We start from the raw sequence: 23,350 nt of genomic DNA, 5'->3' as shown, positions 1-23,350 counted from the left end.
AACTTTTGTCTTTTAAAATGAAATCTTTTAAAGTTTCCAGTACATAGAAGATTGTGTTCTATGCAATTTTAGGCCATGTTGTGTTGTGTCTCTCCCCCCCCCCCCCCCCCATTTCATTTCCTTGACCTGATTGGTAATGGTCTGGCTAGCACTTCTAGTACTGTGTTTAGAAGTAGTGAGAATGGGCATCCACGAATTGTCTCTACCTAATCTTAGAAGAACAAACTTCAGCTTTTCACTATTCAGGATGATTTTGCTTGGAATTCTTGCATCTTTCTTTATCAAATATATTAGCTTGCAACTTTTTGGCATTCTTATGTGTTCATATGTTCTTGAAGAACTTGGAGGTGCTTTTTGTTCAGTTTTGTTGAAGAATTTGGGACAGATTAGTTTAATTCTTTAAACGTTTGGAATTTATTTTTATCTCATCATTAGGTTTCCCTTTATTGGGAATTTTTGAATTACTTTGTAATCTTATTCTTTACCATATTTAGATTACTCTTTGAGTCAGTTTGGTAAGTCCTATGCTTCTTAGGAATTGAGAGATTTATTTTGTCCAGTTTGTTGGTAGGATTATTTATAGTAGTCTTTAATTTCTTCTAATTGTTTCTTGTTTCACTTATCTCCTTTGGAGGTATGCTGTTGTTTGAGTTCTCTATTTTTGGTTAGTTTAATGGTTTGTTAAATTTATTTAATTAAGCCTTTGAAAAGTAACTTTTCTTAATCATCTTTTTAGAACCCACTTCTCTGCCCTTTGCTTCCTTGTTTATACCTGTGGCACCCATTTCCAGTTGATCTTACTCATTTTTAAAAAAATTTAAATCTCATGTCAGGTGGTGGTTGGAGCACGCCTTTAATCCCAGCACTTGGGAGGCAGAGCCAGGCAGATCTCTCTGAGTTGGGGGGCTAGCCTGGTCTACAGATCGAGATCTAGGACAGGCACCACAACTACACAGAGAAACCCTGTCTTGAAATCCCCCCCCAAACAAAACAAAACAAAACAAAACAAAAAACCCCAAAACAACTTAAATCTCACCTGTTTTTTGCTATGGGAAGAAAATCGTCTTCATTCTTTGACAATACTTCTTAATTTTTCCTTTCTCAGATTTCAACTGTTTGGGATGTTTTTGAATATTTACATGGATTTGACTGGGTTAGCTTTATCTACTCTAAAATGCTATAAAATGCAAAAGATTTTTTTGAGTGGGTTACTGGTGCTGAAAACACGTTGGATTTTGTGTTTTCAAGTTGGAGACACTTTCCCTGTTTGCTTTTTCATTGTCTAAAAATACCGTTTTATTTATTTGTTTAAGCTTGCATTATATTGTATAAAGCACTGTGGGCTTAATAAACCTAGATAATGGCCTCTAACTTCAGGAATGCTGGAAGAGACTTGTAGATCACCATAAACCACTTTGATAAGGGGTGTACGAGGAACATGTCAAATTCTTCAGTGGAGGGAAGCACCTGCCTTTCAGTTCAGGTCACTCCAAGGAGGTCACAGAAAGGAAACCTGTGTTCGTTATTGTGCGATGAGTGAGAAGTCGGGTAGGAATGAAGGAGTAAAAGGGAGAGGATGACAGGAAGACAAGCTTAGAAGTACCTGACAGTTTGAACAGAATAAGAAGTCACTTAAATGTTTGAATAAAGGAGCAATAGCAAAGTTAATGCTTGGGAAGCATGTGGGGTCTTTTACAAGGCTTTGTGTATAAGTTTTGTTTTTTTTTTAATAACATACACTGTCAGAGATATCTTGTCTGCTTGTGGCATAAAACCCTGTATACTCAATTTTATTTTCTGACCTACATATTTTGCTTCTAAAGAGGGCAAGCACATGTCTTACTCACCCAACTCTAGTTTGGATAGCTTCACCATCTTATTGAGTGAAAGTCTAGTTTGGATAGCTTCACCATCTTGAGTGAAGATTCGCCTTAAGTTTAGAATATCTTATTCATATGCCAATTTAAAATCTTGTTTTTAACTACTTAGCAGTTTTTCTTTGTAGTAGCAGTTGGTATCAGTGACTTGACTTGAATAGTTTTGTAAGAAGCCTTTTATTACATAGCACTTGTAAATCATGGGACATAAACACGATGTTTACAAATGGCTAATATGTGAATGGTTTGTTAAATGGTTCCTATATGTAATGTAAAGTGGCCTTTTCTCCAGGAGACCTTGACTACTTATCTGGAATTAATAAGGATGAATCTATAAACAGGTTAAGACACACTCACCTACCCCCCCCCACCCCCCCACCCCCGTATATCTTGATATATTTATTTAGGTATTTTTGGCTGAAAAGTTTAACCCTGGTAAATATTTAACCAAAATAAGTTCTCTGTTGTTGCCTAAGTTACTGGTGACCCGGTTCTGTTTTCTGCAACAACTAGATATACATACTTTTGACTGGGTAGGCTTAATGCCTGTTCTGTTGATTATTTAGTATAATATAAGGGTTTGTAAAATACCTAGTTAAAATTATAGAAATGGTAGACAGAGGGCTGAAAATATAGCCCAGTGTAGAGTGCTTGCCTAGCATGTGTGAGGCTCTCAGTTTCATTTCCAGCACTGCTAAGATAACCCTCAGAGCCCAGAAGAGTATGTCTGAGTCCCTGTTGCTGCAATTAGAGATAGTTTTGAGTAGTCTGACCTTGGTGCTGAAAACCAGACTCATGTCCTGCAAGAACTGTATTTGCTCTTAACTACTGAGCCATCTATCTGGCCCCTAGATTATCTCTTGTACAAAAGAGCAAACCCCAGTGCTGGGTGATGGTGGTGCCGTTTGTCTTTAGAGGCAGGCAGATCTCTGTGAGTTCAAGGCAAACCTGGTCTTACAGAGCAAGTTCCAGGACTACCAGGGGTACATAGAGAAACCCTTACTCAAAAAAAAAAAAAAAAAAAAAAAAAAAAAAATTAAAAAAGCAACCCAAAATTTGCATGTTGTTTTATAACTTTTTATTCTTGTTTCCAAAATTTTAAGCAGAGATTACTGTCTAGTAATTCTTAAAAATGTGTCTGAGATGCTTTTGGAAATGCAATTTTTTTGTTTGTTTGTTTGTTTTGTTTTGTTTACACTGAGTTTCTCTGTGTAACAGTCCTGGCTGTCCTGGAACTCTCTTTGTAGACCAGGCTGGCCTTGAATTCATTGAGATCCTCCTGCCTCTGCATCCCAAGTGCTGTGATTAAAGGTGTGTGCCACCACTGCCTGCCTTTGGAAATGCAGTTTTTATCAGTCATTTATTTTGGTAATGTCTCACAAGGAGGCTTTGTTTTTAATTGTACTCTCCAAGGAGGTTCCTGGAGTTTTTATCATTTACATTTGTCACTGGGAAAAATGCATTATTTGTATTTAAAATGTAGTGAGCAAAATTAATAGCATTAGATATAATTGTTAAACTTTTAGAAATTAACATGCCACTTGGTAGAAGTATAATTGGTAAGTTGCAGCAAAGGTCTGTACTTAAACAGTAGGGTTAATGACTATCTTTTATTTTTTTTTTCCTCTTTTTTTCTTTCCCTTCTGTTGGCTTTTCAAGTTGCACTTAGCTCAGGCTCTTTGAAATGATTTTCTTTGAGAGCATTTTGACATTGTTTTAATTGAACGAAGCTGCAGAGCTGACATGATAAATCAACACAGAACGAGTTTTAATGCAAGGCATAGCACATTAACCTGGAAATTGGTTGCAATAGACAAAGCAGCTGCTATGATTATTATTATTTTTCATTCTCTGCTTACAGCATTTTGAGAAGGATGACCTTGACAGTTTCAGTTGCATTAGAATCCCTGTGGTGTGCACTTTAGTGAACTTGAGCTCTTTGTTGGTTCATGGGTGCAATAGTAAGTCGTTTTTAAGGTTAAGAAAATTTTATCTCTCACAGATTCAATATTTCTGTTTTATCTGCCTTACAAACAATTTTAAAGTAAGTAAGAGTTGTAAGAATTAGGGTTTTTTTCCCCCCCTTCTAGTCTCATGGCTATAGTTGTGGCAAGAGATATTTAATCTGTCAGAAGGGTAAGATGTGCCCTCTCAGTGGACAAGTGGTAGGGTAGACCAACTGGTTTGATAAATGATGCAGGTCAGACCTACATAAGTATTAGTTAACATGCGAAAATGTCTCCATAGAGGCTGGAAGGATCGCTCCGTAGGTAAAATGCTTCCTGTGCAAGTATGAAGACCTGTGGTGAAACCCCAGAACCAAGGAAAGCTGTGCCAAGAACTCAAATCTTTAATCCCAGTGCTTCTGCGGGGAGATAGGAGGCAGAGGACAGAATCTTTAGACAGTCATAGACCAACTCTCCTGGAACAGAGTGGCAAACAGCAAAGAGATACCTGTCTCAAGGTGGAAGGCATCTGACACTCAGAGTTGTCCTCTGACTTTCATATTTGACACCTTTATGCACACAAATGATATACTTGGACGGACACACACACACACACACACACACACACACACACACACACACACACGTTAATTAATGCCTACTGAGAGAAAGAATCAAGTCTTTTTCATGGATGATCCCCTTACACCTTATACCCAATACCTATACCCTTATACCTTTAACTTAATACCTAATACCAAGTAATCAGCCCTGAAAATTTATACATGAGCATATCAGGGAGAGGTAGGGATAGGTTGTGTGTGTCAATAGTCATTAATTAAAGAGCCATGAACTTGGGGGGGGTGCACAGGAGGAGTTGGGGTGGTGATGTTAATACAGTGCTCATGAATTTAAAAGACTTAAAAATTAGCAATGGATTTTAAAGCATATAACTTTTAAGATAGGTGAGCAGGTATGTAACTTCCATGCTAATGGGAAAAGGAAATATATATTTTGTTGTGCAAATTTTCCTCATCATGAGAAAAGGAGAAGGGGCAGAAAAGAAAAAGCAACAAATAAAGTTAGGATATGTAGAAAGCACATATTAGTAAGATAGTAGATAAAATCATGTGGTGCAAATAGGGTCATTTAAATCACAAAAATTGATAAATTTTTGTTCATTTAGGTACTTCTTACAGGAATCTAAAATTAAAAAGATTAAAAATAATATAGTCAAGAAATACACAGTACGGAAAGACAAGCAAAAATTTTGTGTCTTTATTAATAGCAATGTAGGATTAATGGCGGGAAGCCATTAATGAAAATAAAATACCTACTACAGAATGATAAGATTTTTACATTTGTACATGTCAAATAACATAACTTTGAAAGACATAAAGCCAAAATAAAAGTAGAAGGACAAGTAAACTTAGGTGTAGCGCAGTGGTAGAGCACTTGTTAATGTAGCTGAGGTCCTGAGCTGGATCTGCAGCATAAGAACAGCTAACAGACATAATCATAGCAGACTGTACATCATTTCCAAGCACCCATTTAATATTAATGAAAACTTGACTGTGGGGGCAATTACAGACATGGCTCAGTGAGTGGAGTGCTCGCAAAAGCGAAAGGACCTGAGTTTGGATACCTAGCACCCACATACACAAAAGCTCCATGTGGGAGAAATAGACTAAGACAGTCAGATCCTGAGTGGCTTGCTGGTCCATCAGCCTCAGTGAATCTTTGAGCTTTAGATTCAATGAGAGATCCTTTCTGAGGAAATAAGGTAGACAACAATAGGAGATACCTAGTCTTGCATCCACATGTGCATGTGTGGATGAGTGTAAACACACACACACACTTTTATTTTTAATTGACTAAATCCTATGTCTGAACAAATCCAGGTCTGAACAAACATTAAAAGTTTGATAATTTATATAGTGTGTATATATATTAATATATATATCTAAAGTATAGGAAGGTAGAAATCAAACGAAAGATAATTGGGAAATTCTTACATTTTTGAGAAATCATTATATATTTTGTAGCATTTAGAAAGCATGCAATAAGGAAGTATCTATTTTAGAGTTAGAAAACCAGATTAAACCTTACAGGAAGAAAGGAAAGAAATAAAAAGCTAAGAAGAGATATCAAAGGAAGAATGTATGAAATGAAATGAACCAAAGTAAATTAATAAGCAAACCCCAAAATGGCAGTTTCAGTGAATCATTTACTGAACTTTTACCTTTGCAACTGAGTTCATTAGAGCAACTGTGGTTTGTGTCTGCAGTCAGCTTGTGGACCCACTAGGTGGTTCTTCAGATAAACACCTCTGTCTTTTAATTAATACAACATTTCTTCTATTGCATTGTACTTTCAAAACAAGTCACAGTGTTATTCTAAATTCTAGAGGTCAACAAAGGTACACATTTATATTACAAATAAAAAAGAATATAATGAGGCTTGGAGAGTTGTAGCCATTTTATTTTAAATGAAATCTACTCCAGGGAGCAAAACTAGCAGTCGATGTCTTGGAAGACTGGTAGCATAGATAACCAGGAATAAAAAATCCTGATCATAGGGCTGAGAAGATGGCTTAGTGGGTAAGAGTATTTGCTGTCCTTTCAGAGACCCTGCACCCACAGAGTGGTTCACAACCATCTGTAGCTACAGTTCCAGGGGAACCGGCATCCTCTTTTGGCCTTTTCTAGGCACCATACCTGAACATGGTGCGCAGACATACATGCAGGCAAATACTCATACACATAAAACAAGCAAACACTGGGATTAACAAACACTTAAATAAATTTCATTCTATAAATTTGATTATTTAGGGAATATAGGCATATTTGTAAGAAAGACCACCACAGTACATCAAAATGGATAATACTAAGGTATAAAAATATCAAAATTAATGAAGCAGAGTCTATCACCAGTGAGTTCTAATTGGTTTTTAAGAAAAAAAATAGTATTAATTTCATATAAGCTCATCCAGAGAGTTGGAAACATTCCAACATGTTTGGAGGCCTGAATAACCTTAATGTCTAAACCTGAGGTCCTTATTATGAGAGAAGAAAATTATAAATAAGTTCCATTCCTGATTGTATTTTTATTTTTGTGTATATGAAATTTTTTTTTTTTTTTTTTTTTGCCTGCATGTATGTCTGTGTACCACATGCATGCCTGGTTCCTGGGGAGACATAAGAGGGCTTTGGATCCCTGGGACTAGAATTATGGATGATTATGAGCTGCCATTTGAGTGCCAGAAATTGAACCCAGGCTTTCTGGAAGAACAGCCAGTGCTAACTGCTGGACCAGTGCTTCAGCCCCGTGAATGTACATATTTTTAAATCAGCCACCAAAATGTTGGGAAACTGAATCTAGTAGGGTATAAAAAGAAAAGTAAATGTATAATATCCAAGTTGAGTCTGTTGCAGGGATCTAAGATTAGTTTAACATTTAAAAATATTAGTAACCCTCTGATCTGACGAAGTATGTAAGATGCTTAGATCACCTAGAACTTCATCAGCCTTGGTCTTGAAACTAGTAGCAAGTTGAGAATGATACACATTTGCTTGTGTACTCAGGGTGTGCTATGTGAGAAGTAAAGAAAAATACATAGTTGGAACAGAAAAAATATGACTTATGATTTGCAAGTGACAATGGCAGTTTATATAAGTCCCCTCCCCAGGGAGCCCCCCAGAACAATTATGAAAATCAGTAATCAAGAAACAGTGTTTCTGGGTAAAGATTGATAAAGAAAATGAATTACATATTCACATTTTAGAAACAAAGTGGATTTCAAAAATATATGCAGGCTGATAGGAACACTTAAGTTTTTAGAACCAGCTTAAAAATAATAAAGGCACAACAAAAAAGCTTTTACATTCTTGAGATGAAAGAAGGTCCAACTAAATGAAGAAATTAGGCCATTATTCATGGTTTTAAAGTTCTAGTAGTTGATCCCAATGCATTCTCTAATGAGTATCTAAAAAATTAATGAAATATATGCTGTAATGGAAAAATGGAAAATACAGTTGCACCAGACAGTATAGTATGATGTAGTAGGAATTAATAGATTAATGGAATAGAAAGCCCCAAATACTGACGTGTACTCGTATGTAGCTTAGCGATGGGGTATGTCCTGAGAAGTGCATTGTTTGACAATTTTGCTGTTGTGTGGATGGCATAAAATATACTACAGACCTAGGTGATATTGATTGGTCACCCATCCCATGTGTAAGGCTAATACAAGTGTAATGTTACATGATGTTTACAGGAAGCTAGTTGTTTTTATCTAGTGAGTAGAGGTATGCCCTTCCTAGTGACCTTTAAAATTGTGTAAATATGAATAATAGAAGCTTCTATTGAGGGATGGTAAAGCTTTGTTTATATAATTACTTTTGTCACTGACTTTTTCATAAAAAGTTTAGACTCCTTGCCTAAACTTTTAGAAGTATAAGCTAAAAGTGGGACTGGAAGAAAAAAAAGGCAAATGAGGCCTTTTTAAGAAATATTTAAAAAAAAAACATACTCAAGAGTTTTATACTTAGCTTAGGCTAGAATCCTAGTTTGAACATTAATGTTCTAGCAGCAATGTGGAACTGTCACTTACAGAATTGTCTCTGGAGACAGAACTTTTCTAGTTATGAAAGTAAAGCAGGACTCTTAACCAAGTATTATTGTTAAAGGACAGGATGTATTTTGAAGAGAGGATCACGGTTTGTGTGATAGTCAGTGTTTTGTTAACTCTTTACTTTACACTCTGGCTTAGATTATGTGTTGATGGACGACTCAGTAAAATACCTTTGTTTAGCTAGATTGTTCTTTAGAGTTTGCAGTAATACATAAGAAATTCCTCATAAAGCAATGACTTACATCTCATTTGGCAAGAAATAAATGCGTTCCAGGTTTCACTTCTCCTTGGTTCATGTTCAGTGGAGATGGAGTAAGCAAATGCATGTGTATGCTTTCAAATAACTTTGATACAACTTTCAGCAAGTGAATAATATATATTATCTTTCTCCACAGTTTAATTTTGTTGGGAGAATCCTTGGACCTAGAGGACTTACAGCTAAACAACTTGAAGCAGAAACAGGATGTAAAATCATGGTCCGAGGCAAAGGCTCCATGAGGGATAAAAAGAAGGTAAGTCTGTGATAAACAGGCATGTTTTCCAGCATTTTTGCCCCCTTGATTATTAAATCAAGTTCCTCATCTCATAGACACTGTGATCCTCACAGTGAGAACTTTGAAATTGTTTTAAGACATTTTCCTGATTTCCTTGTTACCATTTTAATTCAAGAATTGAAGTATCTAAATATTTATTACTCTAGCATGATAACCTGCTTTGATAACTTAGAATTTAAGAACTGCCAATAAGAATTTGACTACTGTGTTTTATGTAAAAATATGCAACTAAAACTTGAAGAAAAACAAAACAAAACAAAACTGAAGTGGCATTTCGTTTTTGTGATGGAACCCAAGGCCTTACGATATGCCACAGAGTTATAGCACCAGGTCTTTAAGTTTTAGTTGGAGGTCTCATATCCCAACCCCTCCACACTGCTTCGTTGACATTTGACAAAAACATTATGATAGAAATGATGTTTGTTGATGGAATCCTTCACTAAACACAACACATACTGTCTTTTATGGAATTCCCTTGCTAATTTGGTGAATACTTGGCATTGAGTAAGCATTAGAAAAGACACCTATGAACAGTTGGTCCTGTAGTTCAGGTAATGAAAGAATGATATAGATGCACCCCTCCTTGGCTTCCCCCCCAAAGGTTTGGCAAACAATGCTTATAGGCTCTCCCTGCTTTTAATTCTTTCTGGAAGATAGGTAGTAGCATGTAATTCTAAGATGCTGGTTTTAAGCACATGAGTTAATATGTCAATTTAGTTTTCATTTTCTTGCATTGATAATAATTATTATCGTGGACTTATCAGCACTGTTTTTTTGTTTGTTTTAAAATTTAAGTAGTCAGCAGGATGGAGTCATAGAACCCAAGGGCAGGGACTGATAGAATTTGGAATACTAGTAGGTATGTCTTGTCTGTACCAGGAAGCAGTGTCCCAGTACCTTCTTATCTCTGTGGTTGAGTATGCCTGTGGTAACAGCATTGTTAGAAAATATAAGTAAAAATCAGCTACTTTGTGGTAATTTCTTCTGATTTAATTCTGTGTTATTTCCATTAGCTCTGTTCTCAATATTTGACACACACTTGTTTCAGATAATCTGGGTTTTATTATTTACATTTTGTAGGTGAAGAAACTTCTATCAGGGAGGTTGAGCGATTTCCCAGAGTTGACATGCCAGAAAAGTGGTAGTGAGACCTTGAAGCAAGCGGAGCCTGCACTGTGTTGTTCGATGGGTTGGCTGCCTTTTAGCTGTGAACTGTTTCCAGCCGCAGAAACACTGCAGCATTGGAATTCAGGAAGGCAATCTATCGTAGTTTATTAAATTCTTTCAGGCTTTCTTCTTTTTCCATGGGTGATGATAGGTTTAAATATTGCTTGACTTAAGGATGAGAAGAAAGCAAGTTATTTTTCATACTCGGAGAACGCGAAGCACCCCTGATATTAGATGTCTAGGGACTTCTTACACTACAATAATCAGCAGTCAGGTCTGTCAGGAGCATTTACTGATATCATGTAATTTGAGCACTATCTCTCTGGAGATTGTATCAGATTATAGAAGTTATAGAAGTGAACTCCACTGCAGAAGCCAAGCACAGCCCCATCTGTGGTCTCTGTTGAGCTCTAAGCCTTTTTTTCTAATCTCTCTCTCTCAAGTTTGATTAATTTGCTAGAAAGGCCTACCCAGAATACCATTTAGGCTTGGCAGTTTGCTATTAAAGGATATTTAAGAGACAGATAAACAGCTTTATGGAATGGATGTCCAGAGTAAGTCATGGGGAAAGGTGGAGTCTCCATGGCATTTTCTGGGAGTGACACCTTTCAGGCTTTTCTGGTTGTTGAGCTGCATAGAAATTCCCCTAATTCTGTCCTTAAGAGTTTTGTGAGGCTTCTTTGGGGAATGGTAATTGGTGACATCATTGGCCATTGATGGTAAAATCATCCTTTATTTCCTTTCTTTTTCTCTTTTTGGAGACTAGAAAGTATCAGCCTTTTTGGTTAAAATGATGTTAGTTTCCCTGGCAACCCACTCACATGCTGGGACTGTCCCATAACCTTTAGTCATCTATTAACCCATTAGTTGCAAAGAGTCTAAATGAGAGCTCTTTTGCCAAGAAATGAAGAACAGATATACTCATAATGAATCACAGTATCATACAGATTATTTCTCATTTGAAATCTTCTAATTGTGTGTTTAAAAATTAGAATATTCAAATATGTAGTGGGGACAGGACCCGATCTAAACATGAAATTCACCTATGTTTTGTATACCTTTCTCTTATACCTTGAGGGTAGTTGTGTACAACTTTGTGTTGTTCACTTACTTTGTGACTACCATCTGTCACATGGGGTCACTTAGAGAACTTTCTGTTTATGACACGTGAATACTCAGGAATATCTGAGGTATTTTGGAGTACTTAATTTCTAACTAGGTAGCTTCAACTTAGGCAGTAATTCTTTTGATACTAAGTAGTTTAGGAGGAGAAAGTAATAGAACAGAACTGTATTCTGTACATAACTACTTACTGATATTTTAATTACATTTATTTACTTATTTTATATCCTGACCGCAGTTTCCCCTCCTTCCTCTGTACCCATCTCCTCCGCCCAACTCCCCCCTCCCTCACTCCTCCTCTGTTTCTGTTCAGAAAGGGCCAGATCTCACATGGGTATCAACAAAACATGACATATCAAGTTGCAGTATGTACTAAGGCTGGGCAAGGCAGCCTAGTATGAAGAGTAGGTTCCCAAAAGCCAGCCAAAATGTTAAGGAGAGCTCCTGCTCCCACTGCTAGGAGTCCCACAAGTAGACTAAACTACACACTATCACATATATGCAGAGTGCCTAAGTCGTTCCCATACAGGCTCCCTGGTAGTTGGTTCAGACTCTGTGAACTCCTATGAGCCCAAGTTAGTTGTTTCTGTGGGTTTTCTTGTGATGTCCTTGACCCTTCTGGCTCATACGGTCCTTTGACTCTTCAGCAGGATTCCCTGAGATCGGCCTAATGTTTGGCTGTGGATCCACTATACCTGAGTTACTGGATGAAGACTGATGACATTTGGGATAGTCACCAATCCCAGCACATCCCATAGGCGCTTACTAATTTTTGTGGGATGATAGTTATTATAGTGACACAGGAAGTCTTTGTGGGAACACTTTAGATTTCTATTACCAGTCTACAGCTCTATGGGCTCCTCCTTGTTCTAAATGGAAGGGAACAAAGTGTCCACGCCTGGGAATTCCTGCCTCACACCTCATTCTGTTTAGTCAAATCCTGCTATGATTGACATGTTTAAAGTTGATGAAGCTAGGTCAGTCAAATCTGTCTTACAGAAGTTCTCAGACTCAGCAGTTTTAGTTAGATCCTGTTCACTATGAAGGAGGATGTATGGGTGGGGGTCTACCTGTCATTCTAGGACTGCTAATAGCACCAGCCCATGTCACTGTCGTCAATACCTGATTCGGGCTATACATCAGCCTCAAGAGCTAATGAGTGGCATTGGTCCTGTCTCACAGGCTTCGATTAAAGGGGGGTGTAGTAGCCCATTCATTCCCTTGTTTCAAACAAAACATTGCTCTAAATAGAAGGCTACCTATCTCTTTGGGCAAATTCACCTGCACTATATGCCATTTCCTTTCAAAACCACATAAAACTGATTAAAAAAAAACTTTAATTTTTTAAAGTTAACCTTGTTTGTTTGTATATTTGACCATTTGTCTTGTTTTAGAGCTGTGTCCTTTTCTTAAACAAATGGTCATGTACTTCTCAAATGTAATTTTTTTTACATTAGTGAGTTATTAACTTATTTCTTCTGCTTTTTATCTTTTTTATCTATCTATCTATCTATCTATCTATCTATCTATCTATCTATCTATCTATTTTTGGTTTTTCGAGACAGGGTTTCTCTGTGTAGCTTTGCACCTTTCCTGGAACTCACTCTGTAGCCCAGGCTGGCCTCGAACTCACCGAGATCCGCCTGCCTCTGCCTCCCAAGTGCTGGGATTAAAGGCGTGTGCCACCACTGCCCAGCATTCTTATCTAATTTATTTTGTCAATATGGAATACTGTATGAGAGTTGGAAAGTGCCACATGGACTTAGGCAGTCCACTGGGCACTAAGGTGGCACAATGAGTACGAATCATGGTCTTGAAGCCTGGCAACCTTCGTGTGGTCTCCATGGCTCACATGGCAAAGGGAGAGAACTGATTCTTAGAAGGTATGCTCTGACCGCCACACACAGGCATAGTTACTCATGAACAAACACTAAATTTAATTAAAAAAGATTAAAAACCAAGTACATTATTTTAGAAACTACTTCTGACAGTTTGGGATTGTTTTCTAGGTTGTTCAAATAATTTGTTCATATGTACATATCTTTTGTAGAAAAATTGGGCCATGCTATTAGCTTAATTTTAGCTTTCTCCTGCAATGTCATGTTCCATCCTTTTTCATCTTACCATGTTGTTGAGGTATATGCTGAGGGATAGGAAGGTGTACTCAAACAGAATTCCAAATAATAGTATACACAAACTAAATTTCCTCCTTTTTTTTTTTTTTTTTAAAGGAGTGTAAGGGTTGACGGGTTTTATTTTTTTACTTTTATTTTTGTTTTTATGGAGGGTTACTGTTGTCTAAATATTTTGAAAGAGATAAATTTAGTTTTGTAGTTGATACACTACTTCATTTGTTCTGAAGAATTCCCATGGATTTTGCTAGTTACATCTTCATGATGGATTAACGTTTGTCTCTTGTCTTAATGCCGTTGACAGCTAGTGGCACAATTATCTAACACAAATACAGCTCCAAAGAACTAGTTTTATTGATTTTGTTGAGTACTCTATTTTTAGTAAATAATACTTTAAGCACAGATATGATTTATTTATTTTTTAAGCATCTTTTCACTGGAAAAAAAATGGAAACAGGGCAACCAGCGGCCTGTCCATGAATTAGCACCACACACCACTTGTCTTTTCAGGAGGGCTCTTTCTTACCCTTCCTGTTCCTCTCCACTATGTGTTAGATTATTAAAGGAGCAAATTCTAGACATACAATTTCAACTTTAAATATTTTATTATGTAGCTCTAAAATAATCTCAATAATAATAATAATTTTTTTTATATCACTAAATGTGTAGTCTCATGTCCTATAAGTATTCTTTTAAAAAAATGCTTGTTTAAAGTCTATCCAGCCACACACCTTTAATCCCAGCATTAAGCAGGTAGAGGCAGGCAGATTTCTGTCAGTTCAAGGTCAGTCTGGTCTACAGAGTGAGATCCTGTCTCAAACAAAACAAAACAGAACCACCCACAACCCATAAATTACATCAAGTCTAGTGCCATCTACATCTTGATGGATTGATAGAGCCCTTAAGCCAGTTGTCCTGAGCCCTCAAGCCAGTGGTCCTCACCTTGTGGATCATGACCTCTTTGGCAAACCTCTTATCTCCAAAAATATTTACATTATGATTCATTATAGTAGCAAATTTACAGTTTTGAAGTAGCAATGAAAATAATTTTGTGGTTGGGGGGTCACCATAACATGAGGAACTGTATTAAAGGGCTGCAGAATTAGGAAGGTTGAGAACTGGTGTCTTAAGCCATTCGTCCCTTCCACTCAGCCCCATTTTTTTTTTCTTGATGTTTATTTGCAAACGCATGGGAAGGACTTAGTGGTTTTTAAAAACATTGGATTTATTGAGGTGCTGGAGAATGTACCCAAGATGTCTTCTCTACCACTGAACTGTACTCGATTATGAATATTTCTAAAAGCAAAGATGGGGTTTATTATGAGTTTTTAATCCAGACTTAAGCACAGACTTTAAAAAAGGGAGAGAGAGACAGGGAAGAGGGTAGTGTTACATTTCCTCAGAATGAGTGGCAGGTTGGGGGACTAGGAGTAGGAGAGAGGGCAGAGCCTGGACCTTTATATGAGGGACTGTATGTGTGATCTGTCGTGAGAGTTCTATGGCTAGTTACATTTTGATGGTAGCATTTTACATTGCTGTCACCTGTATTTCTTGGATGTTTGTAATGAGAAAAGTTTAGTCAATAAGATCTTTACCTGTCTTCATTTCTCTACTGTAAAAGACCATCTCATGGTGTCATGATAGATCGCAAGTCTGATTTATCCCTGATTGTTGCAATCACTGATTTTTCTATATTTTTTTTTACTTGTGGCAAAACAGGCCCTGATTCTTACTAGCATGATAGAGTTTTTATGTTAAAAGTCTAAAGAAATGCTCAGTTCTATACTCACTAGCTCTTACATAATAAATCAGTTCCCAGAAATGCTCTAAAGGTGAAGTACGAGGCTTTTTTTTCCCATTGTCATTGTGAATGCATTTTAACAGTTGGGATGTGTCTCGGTTCACTGTATCTTCCCCCTCCCCTCCACTGATGTAAAGTGATGATTCATTTGTCCCATGGTAAGATAAAATAATCTTAGTAACAGGAAAAGCACTGCTGCCGGTGATGTAGGCAATGAAAGCAATTTACCCTGCTATTCTTCTTAGGGTAGATCTCACTATCCATATAAATTACTCTCTTAAAATACTTAGAATAGTGGTAGTTAGAAACATCATACAGGTCCATTGTCTTGATTTATGCTTTGAAATATTTATATGCTTTCAAGATCAAATGTATCTGGTTGGTAAATTTTGAGAGAATTTTTGCTTTTATCCCACTTAACTAATTCTGTCCCTTACCATTGGGTAGATTTTTTTCATTTTAATTTTTCCTTTAATTTCATCTTGTAAAAAGCCTTTCTTACAGGTATTTGTGTATAGGAGTGGGATGAGATTGTGTGGTGTTGATTGTGTGCCAAGATGCTCATGTGTTGTCAGAGAACAAACACTTTGTTGGAGTTGTTTCTCCCTTCGCCTTGTGAGGTCTAGAGATTGAACCCAGGTCTGTACCCACTGAGCTCCCTCACTAGTCTACCCCCACCTCCTCCTCTTCTCCTCATCACCTGTCTTCTTCCTTGCACTCCGTATAGTTGTGGAGCAGTGGCATATATGCTTAGGTGTATCTGCACACTGGTGTAATTTTTCACTGGTTCCATAGATGGCGAGATTTTTATATATAAATAAATCTAGAACATTTTTTTACACCTTGTTTTATTACTATTTTTTATTTCACACCATTGTTTACATCACTTAGTAGGAACACATCTATTTGGATAATGTTTCTTTTAAACTGCTTCACATTCACTTCACATTCACTTGTGGTATATCACCATTCTGTTTCTAATCTTTCGCTGTTGCACATACAAATGATACTGTATTGAATTTCTTTTATGTTTATCTGAACATGTAGTTACCAGTTTATATTCAGGATGTATTATTATATTCTGGTGTGTGTATGTGTATGTATGTATGTATGTATATATATATATATATATGTATATATATATATATACACACACACACACATCTAATTTCTGCATTGTATCACCAACAGAATTAACAGACATTGAGGAGAAACCAATTATATATAGTTATGCCTTGGACTGGACATTAAGTGTTGACTTTTTCAGAGAATTCTTAGTTGAAAAAGGCTGTACCTTGTAAGGAAAGTTTTTTCTCTGTGTACTTACATTCTTGCCTTACTATCATACCATAGTCCACCTTCCAATCCATTACTGATTACTTTTTTAAAAGAATATTTTGTACTTTCATTTTTGGCAATTTCACAAAAGTATACAACTTACCTTGGTCATATGGGATTCAAATTATCCCTTCCTACTCACCCTAATTCCCTCAACACATCTCCTGTGTACTTTAATGTCATTCTTTTAAAATATTTATTTTTATATTATGTACATGGAGTGTTTTTCCTGGTGCTTGTAGAGGACAGAGAGGCTGTCATATCCTCTGGAGCTAGAGTTCTGGACCACTGTGAGTCTCCAGGTGAATGCTGAGAATTGAGCCCAGGTCCTCTGAAAGAACAACAAATGCTCTTAACCACTAAGCCATTTTGTAGTTTGGAAGGTTTCTCTGGTCCTGCCAGGTGCGTGTTCCTCTCCCACCCACCCACCCACTCCAGTCCTATGGCCCGCTTATAAAATAATCATTCAGAAGCTTATATTAATTATAACTGTTTGGCCATTAGCTCAGGCTTATTACTGACTAACTTTTATACTTAAATTAACTCATAATTTTTACTTATGTTTAACCATGTGAATTCTCTTGTAGGTTGAAGATTTTATGGATACTGGATGATGAATTTCTAGACATTAGGAACAAGACATTGACTGTGGGTGGGTGAGGGTGCTTGGTCTGCCATAGTGAAAAGTTGGAGGTCAAAAGCTGTGTTGACATTGAATGCAAGGTTGAATGCTATGTTAAAGCAATTCATTTTCCTTTTGGAAGCAGTTTAATACTATAATATGTTAATTATAAGAAATGGGCTGAAGGGAAGTCACACATGATCATGAAGCCTCAGATAACCCACTTAAAAATTCTATTCTTGTAGTAAAGTAAGATTAGTGTCTTTGAATTGCTTTGATCTTTTTGTGGATAGAAATTTTATCTTTAATTTACACATAGTTGATCCATTTATGGGGTACAATATGGCATTTTATTAGGGTATACAGTGTTTAACCATCCAGTCAGCATCATGTTTCTTTGTGTTAAGAAAATTTGCTGGGTGGTGGTGGGACACGCCTTGAATCCCAGCACTGGGGAGACAGAAGCAGGTGAATATCTAAGTTCCAGGCTAGCCTGGTCTACAAAGCAAGTTCCAGGACAGCCAGGGCTGTTAACAGAGAAAACGCTGTCTTAAACAAAACAAAACAAAACAAAAAAAAAGAAAGAAAAAGAAAATATGCATTCAGGATCATCTATCTTAGCAGTCCTCTGGCCTTAATAACATATTAAATTAATAGCACATCTCCATGCCTCAGAGCCTTTTGCTGTACTTCACACTGCCAGTCTCTTAAAGATGTCTGTGTAGCTGAAAGCTAATAATTTGATTTATTTATGTGTTGGCTAGATTTATGTCAACATGACACAGGCTAGAGTTACCTGAAAGGAGGGAACTTCAGTTGAGAAAATGTCTCCATAAGATCTGGCTGTAAGTCATTTTCTTAATGATCAATTGATAGAAGAGGGTTCAGCTCATTGTGGATGGGACCATCCCTGGGCTGGTGGTCTTAGATTCTGTAAGAAAGCAGGCTGAGCAAGTTGTAAGGAGCAAGCTGGTAAGTAGCACCCTTCCATGGCCTCTGCATTAGCTTGTGCCTCCAATTCCTGCCCCTCATGAGTTCCTGACCTCATTGCTTTTAATGATGAAATGTTATATGGACCTGTGAGTGAAACAAACCCTTTCCTCACCAAGTTGCTTTTGGTCTTTTGTTTTTCGTCAGTTGGAGATATGTTGAACTTTGAAAGTGGTTGGTTTTTAAAGCAGAAAGAAACCTACCCTATTGGTTACTTTTAAATTACTATAGTCAGGTAATTGACAAATGTGATTTCAGAAAGGAAGGCTCTCTACTAGCTCATGGTTCAGGGGATGTAGTCTTATCACAGCATCCATTTTGGAAAGTGCTTAGTGTGGCTTGCTTTTCATATTTCAACCAATGAGGAAACAGCTCTGGTGAAAGTGGGAACAGGATAAGCTCTCAAGCCCACCTCAATAGTGTGTGTCTGCCAGCTGTACCTAACTTCCTAAAGGCTCCATATCCTCCCCAAAGAGGAGTCGGGGGAACAAGTGTTCAGACACCTGAACCCATGTGAGATATTTCAGCTTGAGACCTTCTTAATATTTGTTCTTTGGCAAAAGACTAACTCTATTCTCTTCAAACCATCTATGATAAAAGACCACTGTAAGAAAAAAACTCACTGGAGACAACAATCTCTTCGTTAAATGCAATAAAATTACCTATCAAAGAAATGTACTTTTTTTTTAAGACAATTTAATCTTGGAAATCTTGCCAGTCAGAATGCTGTCAGGGTTTTGTAAATCTCCTCGACTTACCTGTTTGCAGTCTACAGTGTAGCTTGTGGCATCTTCTGATTATTTCAAGGCTGTTAACTTGCTCCAGTGGTGCCTGTACACTGCTTTTGTTACCATGTGTGTTTGAAAAATAGAAAATAACTTTAAAACATTGACTAGATTATTTAGCTCCATTTCTTTGTACATGTTCACTATGGAATCAAGGACTTGGAGAATTTCAAATAATCATTTTATTTTGATGTATAATCATTAAGATTGTGAGACAATTTTTAAGGGTGAAAAGATGGGCCCAAAATAGAATTATCTTTGTTTATTAAAATGAAGTAACATTTTAAGTAACCTGTAAAACTTAATTACTCTGCCATAGATCTATTCCCAGGGTAAGTTAATTGTCCATGTCTAATGAAATCAGACATGAGTTTCAGTAAAGGGAGAGTCCATCTTATCACTAGATACTCTTAATAAGCCTTTAAAAATTAAGTCTTGATTGGATTACAGTCTGTTTAGTTAGGGAATATTTGAATACCTTGTAGTTTGGTAATATATGGCACATATTCTTTCTAGAATGTTCAGTTTAGTGGTGACAGAATTGATAGGAAAGTGCCATTTGTCTATATCATTGTGCTGTATTGCTTGATTTTCCTTTCCATAATTCTGTAATGAAGAACTTAAGTTAGAAACATCTTTAGCCATGTTAACAGCAAATTATTGGGCAATTTCATGAGCCTAGTGAGCCACTCTATTCTAGTGGGTTTTTTTTTTTAATTTTGTCCTTCAGCTATGAAACACTGCTATATACAATTTTTGTTGTTCTTTAATTTTAAAATGTTTTAATTGTATAACACTCTTAGTTGCAATAAAATTAGCTATTAAAGAAATGGACTTTTTAAGACAAATGAAATTCTTTTATTTTGAAGATGTTTTATTTATTATATTTTGGGGGCTGGGTATTGAACCTATGATGTTTTGCATACTAAGCATATGTTAGAGCTAGGATGTTTTCACTGCCTACTCTTTTTAACAATTGAAATGGGAACTCTCAAGACACTCTAATGATTGTTATCTTTGAAACTAGTAGAATTAATCTCTGACTGGTACTATCGTCTCATCCAAGTTGTGAGATCACTGAGCAAACTCCTAGGACTGGAGTTTGGTTCCCAGCACCCAAAGCAGGTGCCTCACAACTGCATGCAGCTCCAGCTCTAGGTATCTAAAGCCACATCTGGATTCTGGGACAGTATGCACATACATGTGTGTAGATAGACAGACATTTAAAATAAAATACAGCTCCAGGTATCTAAAGCCACTTATGTGTACACACATGTGCATAGATAGATACACATTTAAAATAAAATATGTGGGGGTCTTTTGCTTGTTTGTTTTTTTAATTTTCTTAAGAAGTAGTACAGTGAATTTCTGCACTCTTTTAACGTATGTTTGGTGTAATTTTTTTTAACATTTTGTTTTTGGGGGCATACATAGCTGATCATCATTTGCAATATTTCTACTTGTAATTTCACTATCTTGCTAAAACTTATTTGTAATTAAAAAATGAGTATTTGTGACACTTGCATTTATTTAGTCATGAAAACAGGCATCAACAGAAAGGAATCATCTTATTGTTTCCCACCTGAGATGAACCAAGAGGAGACATTCCACAACAAGCACTGTTGTCTTCAGTCCGTGTCATCACACACACACACACACACACACACACATACACACATTCTCTCTCTCTCTCTCTCTCTCTCTCTCTCTCTCTCTCTCTCTCTCTCTCTCTCTCTCTCTCTCGCGCGCGGCTGCGCGCGCGCGCGCGCACGCACATTGTTCTGTTGGTGATCTCTTTCAGGTGTGGTGAGCACGGTGCTGAGGGGCTTGTCTAGTAATAATGTTCTTGAGAGCAAAAGGCTACGCTACCTTACAGAGAAGACATTTGCATTGGAGAGGCTTAGTTTAGACACGGTTGTTGGCTATTTGTTTAGTGTTATGAAATCAGCAGTTGATATTAAAAAAACAAGTTTCTTTAAACAGAAACATATGTCAAACTTGGTTATGTATTGATTTGTTAATAGAAATGTTGTGACCACTGATTCATGTATTCATGGAAGCCTAACCCCATTTTTTTCTAAGAGCAGGGATTTAGTATTCAGTGTTCCTGATAATTTTAGTACGTAGAGTGAGAACTGACTTTACATCCCCCCACGTGTATAAACTACAGACATTATGGTTCTTTATCCTTATAATAGAGACTATTTCTTTAAAACAAGGTGATACACACACACATACATACATACATACATACATACACACACACACACACACACACACACACACACACACACACACACACACACACAATATACACACCTTAGGGGTTGAGAGATGGTTTACCATTTAAGAGCACCTGCTGATTTGGCTGCCAACCTCACCTCAGTTCCCAGTGTTCACATTAGGTAGTTCACAACTTCCTGTAACTCCAGGATGTCTGATGCTCTTTTCGGAACTCCACAGATATCAGTACTCTTTTGCACTTAACTGTGCACATACACAGACATATATAGAGAACTTTAAAAAAATGATGGCAGTCTTAACTGTGCACATACACAGACATATATAGAGAACTTTAAAAAATGATGGCAGTCTATTCTTGGTTGTTTCTTACTCTTTTGGGGGGTCCACCACCCAGCTCCCAAATAAACCACACACACGGAGACTTATTCTTAATTATAAACGTCCCTCATTAGTTTGGCTTGTTTCTAGCCAGCTTTTTTTTTTTTTAAAAAAAAAAACTTTAAATTAGCCCGTCTACCTTTTGCCTCTGGGCTTTTTCCATTCTCTTACTGCTGTAAATCTTACTCTTACTCCATGGCTGGATGGCTGGGTGGCTGGGCCCTGGGTCGTCCTCCTCCCTCTCTCTTTCCTTTAATCTCTCCTCCCAGATTTCTCCTACATAGTCTCTCTGCCTGCCAGCCTCACCTATCCTTTTCCTGCCTTGCTGTTGACCATTCAGCTCTTTATTAGGCCATCAGGTGTTTTAGACAGGCACAATAACACAGCTTCACAGATTTTTAAAAATGCAACATAAACAAAAGTAACATACCTTAAAATAATATTCTACAACAACAATCTTTTAAAATCACATTCCAAAGATTTCATATTGTTAATGTTATATTGTGATGTGATTTTTTTTCCCCCTTCAATATATCACATTTAGCAGTTAAAAGTATAGGCATGGCTTTTTTTGTTGATGCTCATTTTAGTCAGTTCGGTAAAAATGGTGCTTACCCTATTTTTTTCACTATAACATAAGATTAACTTTTCTCTTTTAAAATTCTTTGTTTTTTTATTTTGTTGTTGCTGTTCTTTTCTTGAGACTAGACAGGGCTTGAACTCAGAGATCCATCTTCCTCCGCCTCCCAAGTGCTGGGATTAGAGGTGTGTGCCGCCACTGCCCGGCCCCTTTTAAATTTAGCTGCCTGATGGTTTCAGGATTCGGTTAATGACTTGTACCCAATTTTTTCATGTTTCTGTAATTCCATTTACACTTCTTAGTTAATGGTTTATTGTTTCTGATAGGCTAAAATATTTTCCATAACCTCCATTTTCTGTTGAGTTTTGAATTTATATCCTTTAGCTAATTTCTCCCCATATCAAGTCTGCTTACTTGACATCTTTACTTCATTTTATAATGTAGAATGGTAAATTCCATTCATATGTACTTAATTACTTTGCCCTTTAAAACAATTTTAATGACAAACATTTTGAATTGCTTTTATAATTGTTTCAGTATGTGAAAACTTTAAAATTTACTTTTTAAGTTCTTAATTTAGTGGAATTTTACTTAAGTTAATATTTATTTTTTGTTTTTTTAGAGCTACTGAGTTGGGATCGAGGAATTAAGCAGTTCTGTTTTACCTAGTTTTGCTACATTTATTTCCCCAATTATCTTGGAGGAAATAAAAGATACAATTTGTTTAAAAGAAAAAAAAAAAAACAAACGATGCTTCTGAGTCGTACCACCTTATATTTTGATGGCATGTTAAGGGTTTTTTGTTTTTTTTTCCCCCTAATATCATAATAGGTCTGAGGGGGTAGAAGGATGTCTTTTCATCTCAGTTTACCTAAAATAACCTGAGGTTTATCACTGCCTTGATGTAATTATCAATAGTTTTCTGTTTATCCCCAGAGCCCTGGAATCTTAGTGAATTAGAGAGACACTCCCAATAATTTAACCTGTCAAATTTAGAATACTATATACAGGACAGGACACTTAACCTTTTTATTATTAGTTAATGGGATTAACTAATAGCCTAAGTGTTTTGTGTCAGATCTGTCTTAAATACGTGTTTTCATTTATCTTAAAATTTTAGTAGTAAGTGTAGCTGTTCAGAAACGTTTCATAATACATTGGAATTTACTGCACACTTTTAAAAT

The 23,350-nt window shown here is 36.6% G+C and overlaps 1 protein-coding gene across 7 annotated transcripts in view; it reads left to right on the top strand.

The window, feature by feature from the left end:
• Qki (QKI, KH domain containing RNA binding) overlaps positions 1-23,350 on the top strand; it is a 132,797-nt gene that overhangs the window by 48,141 nt on the left and 61,306 nt on the right. For all 7 annotated transcript variants that reach the window (XR_008221122.1, XM_052750827.1, XM_052750826.1 and 4 more), the window contains exon 3: positions 8,849-8,965. Coding sequence is in view for 6 of the 7 variants with exons in the window: in XM_052750827.1 (XP_052606787.1) it covers positions 8,849-8,965 (117 nt within the window). In the remaining variant the exon portion in view is untranslated. The remainder of the gene's footprint in view (positions 1-8,848; positions 8,966-23,350) is intronic.

The sequence above is a fragment of the Peromyscus californicus genome, unplaced genomic scaffold (genome assembly GCF_007827085.1).
Source record: "Peromyscus californicus insignis strain IS unplaced genomic scaffold, ASM782708v3 Scaffold_22__1_contigs__length_63687245, whole genome shotgun sequence".
NCBI classification, from domain to species: Eukaryota; Metazoa; Chordata; class Mammalia; order Rodentia; family Cricetidae; genus Peromyscus; species Peromyscus californicus.
Note: the sequence above shows the minus strand (reverse complement) of the source record. Positions and strands in the feature narration are given on the sequence as shown.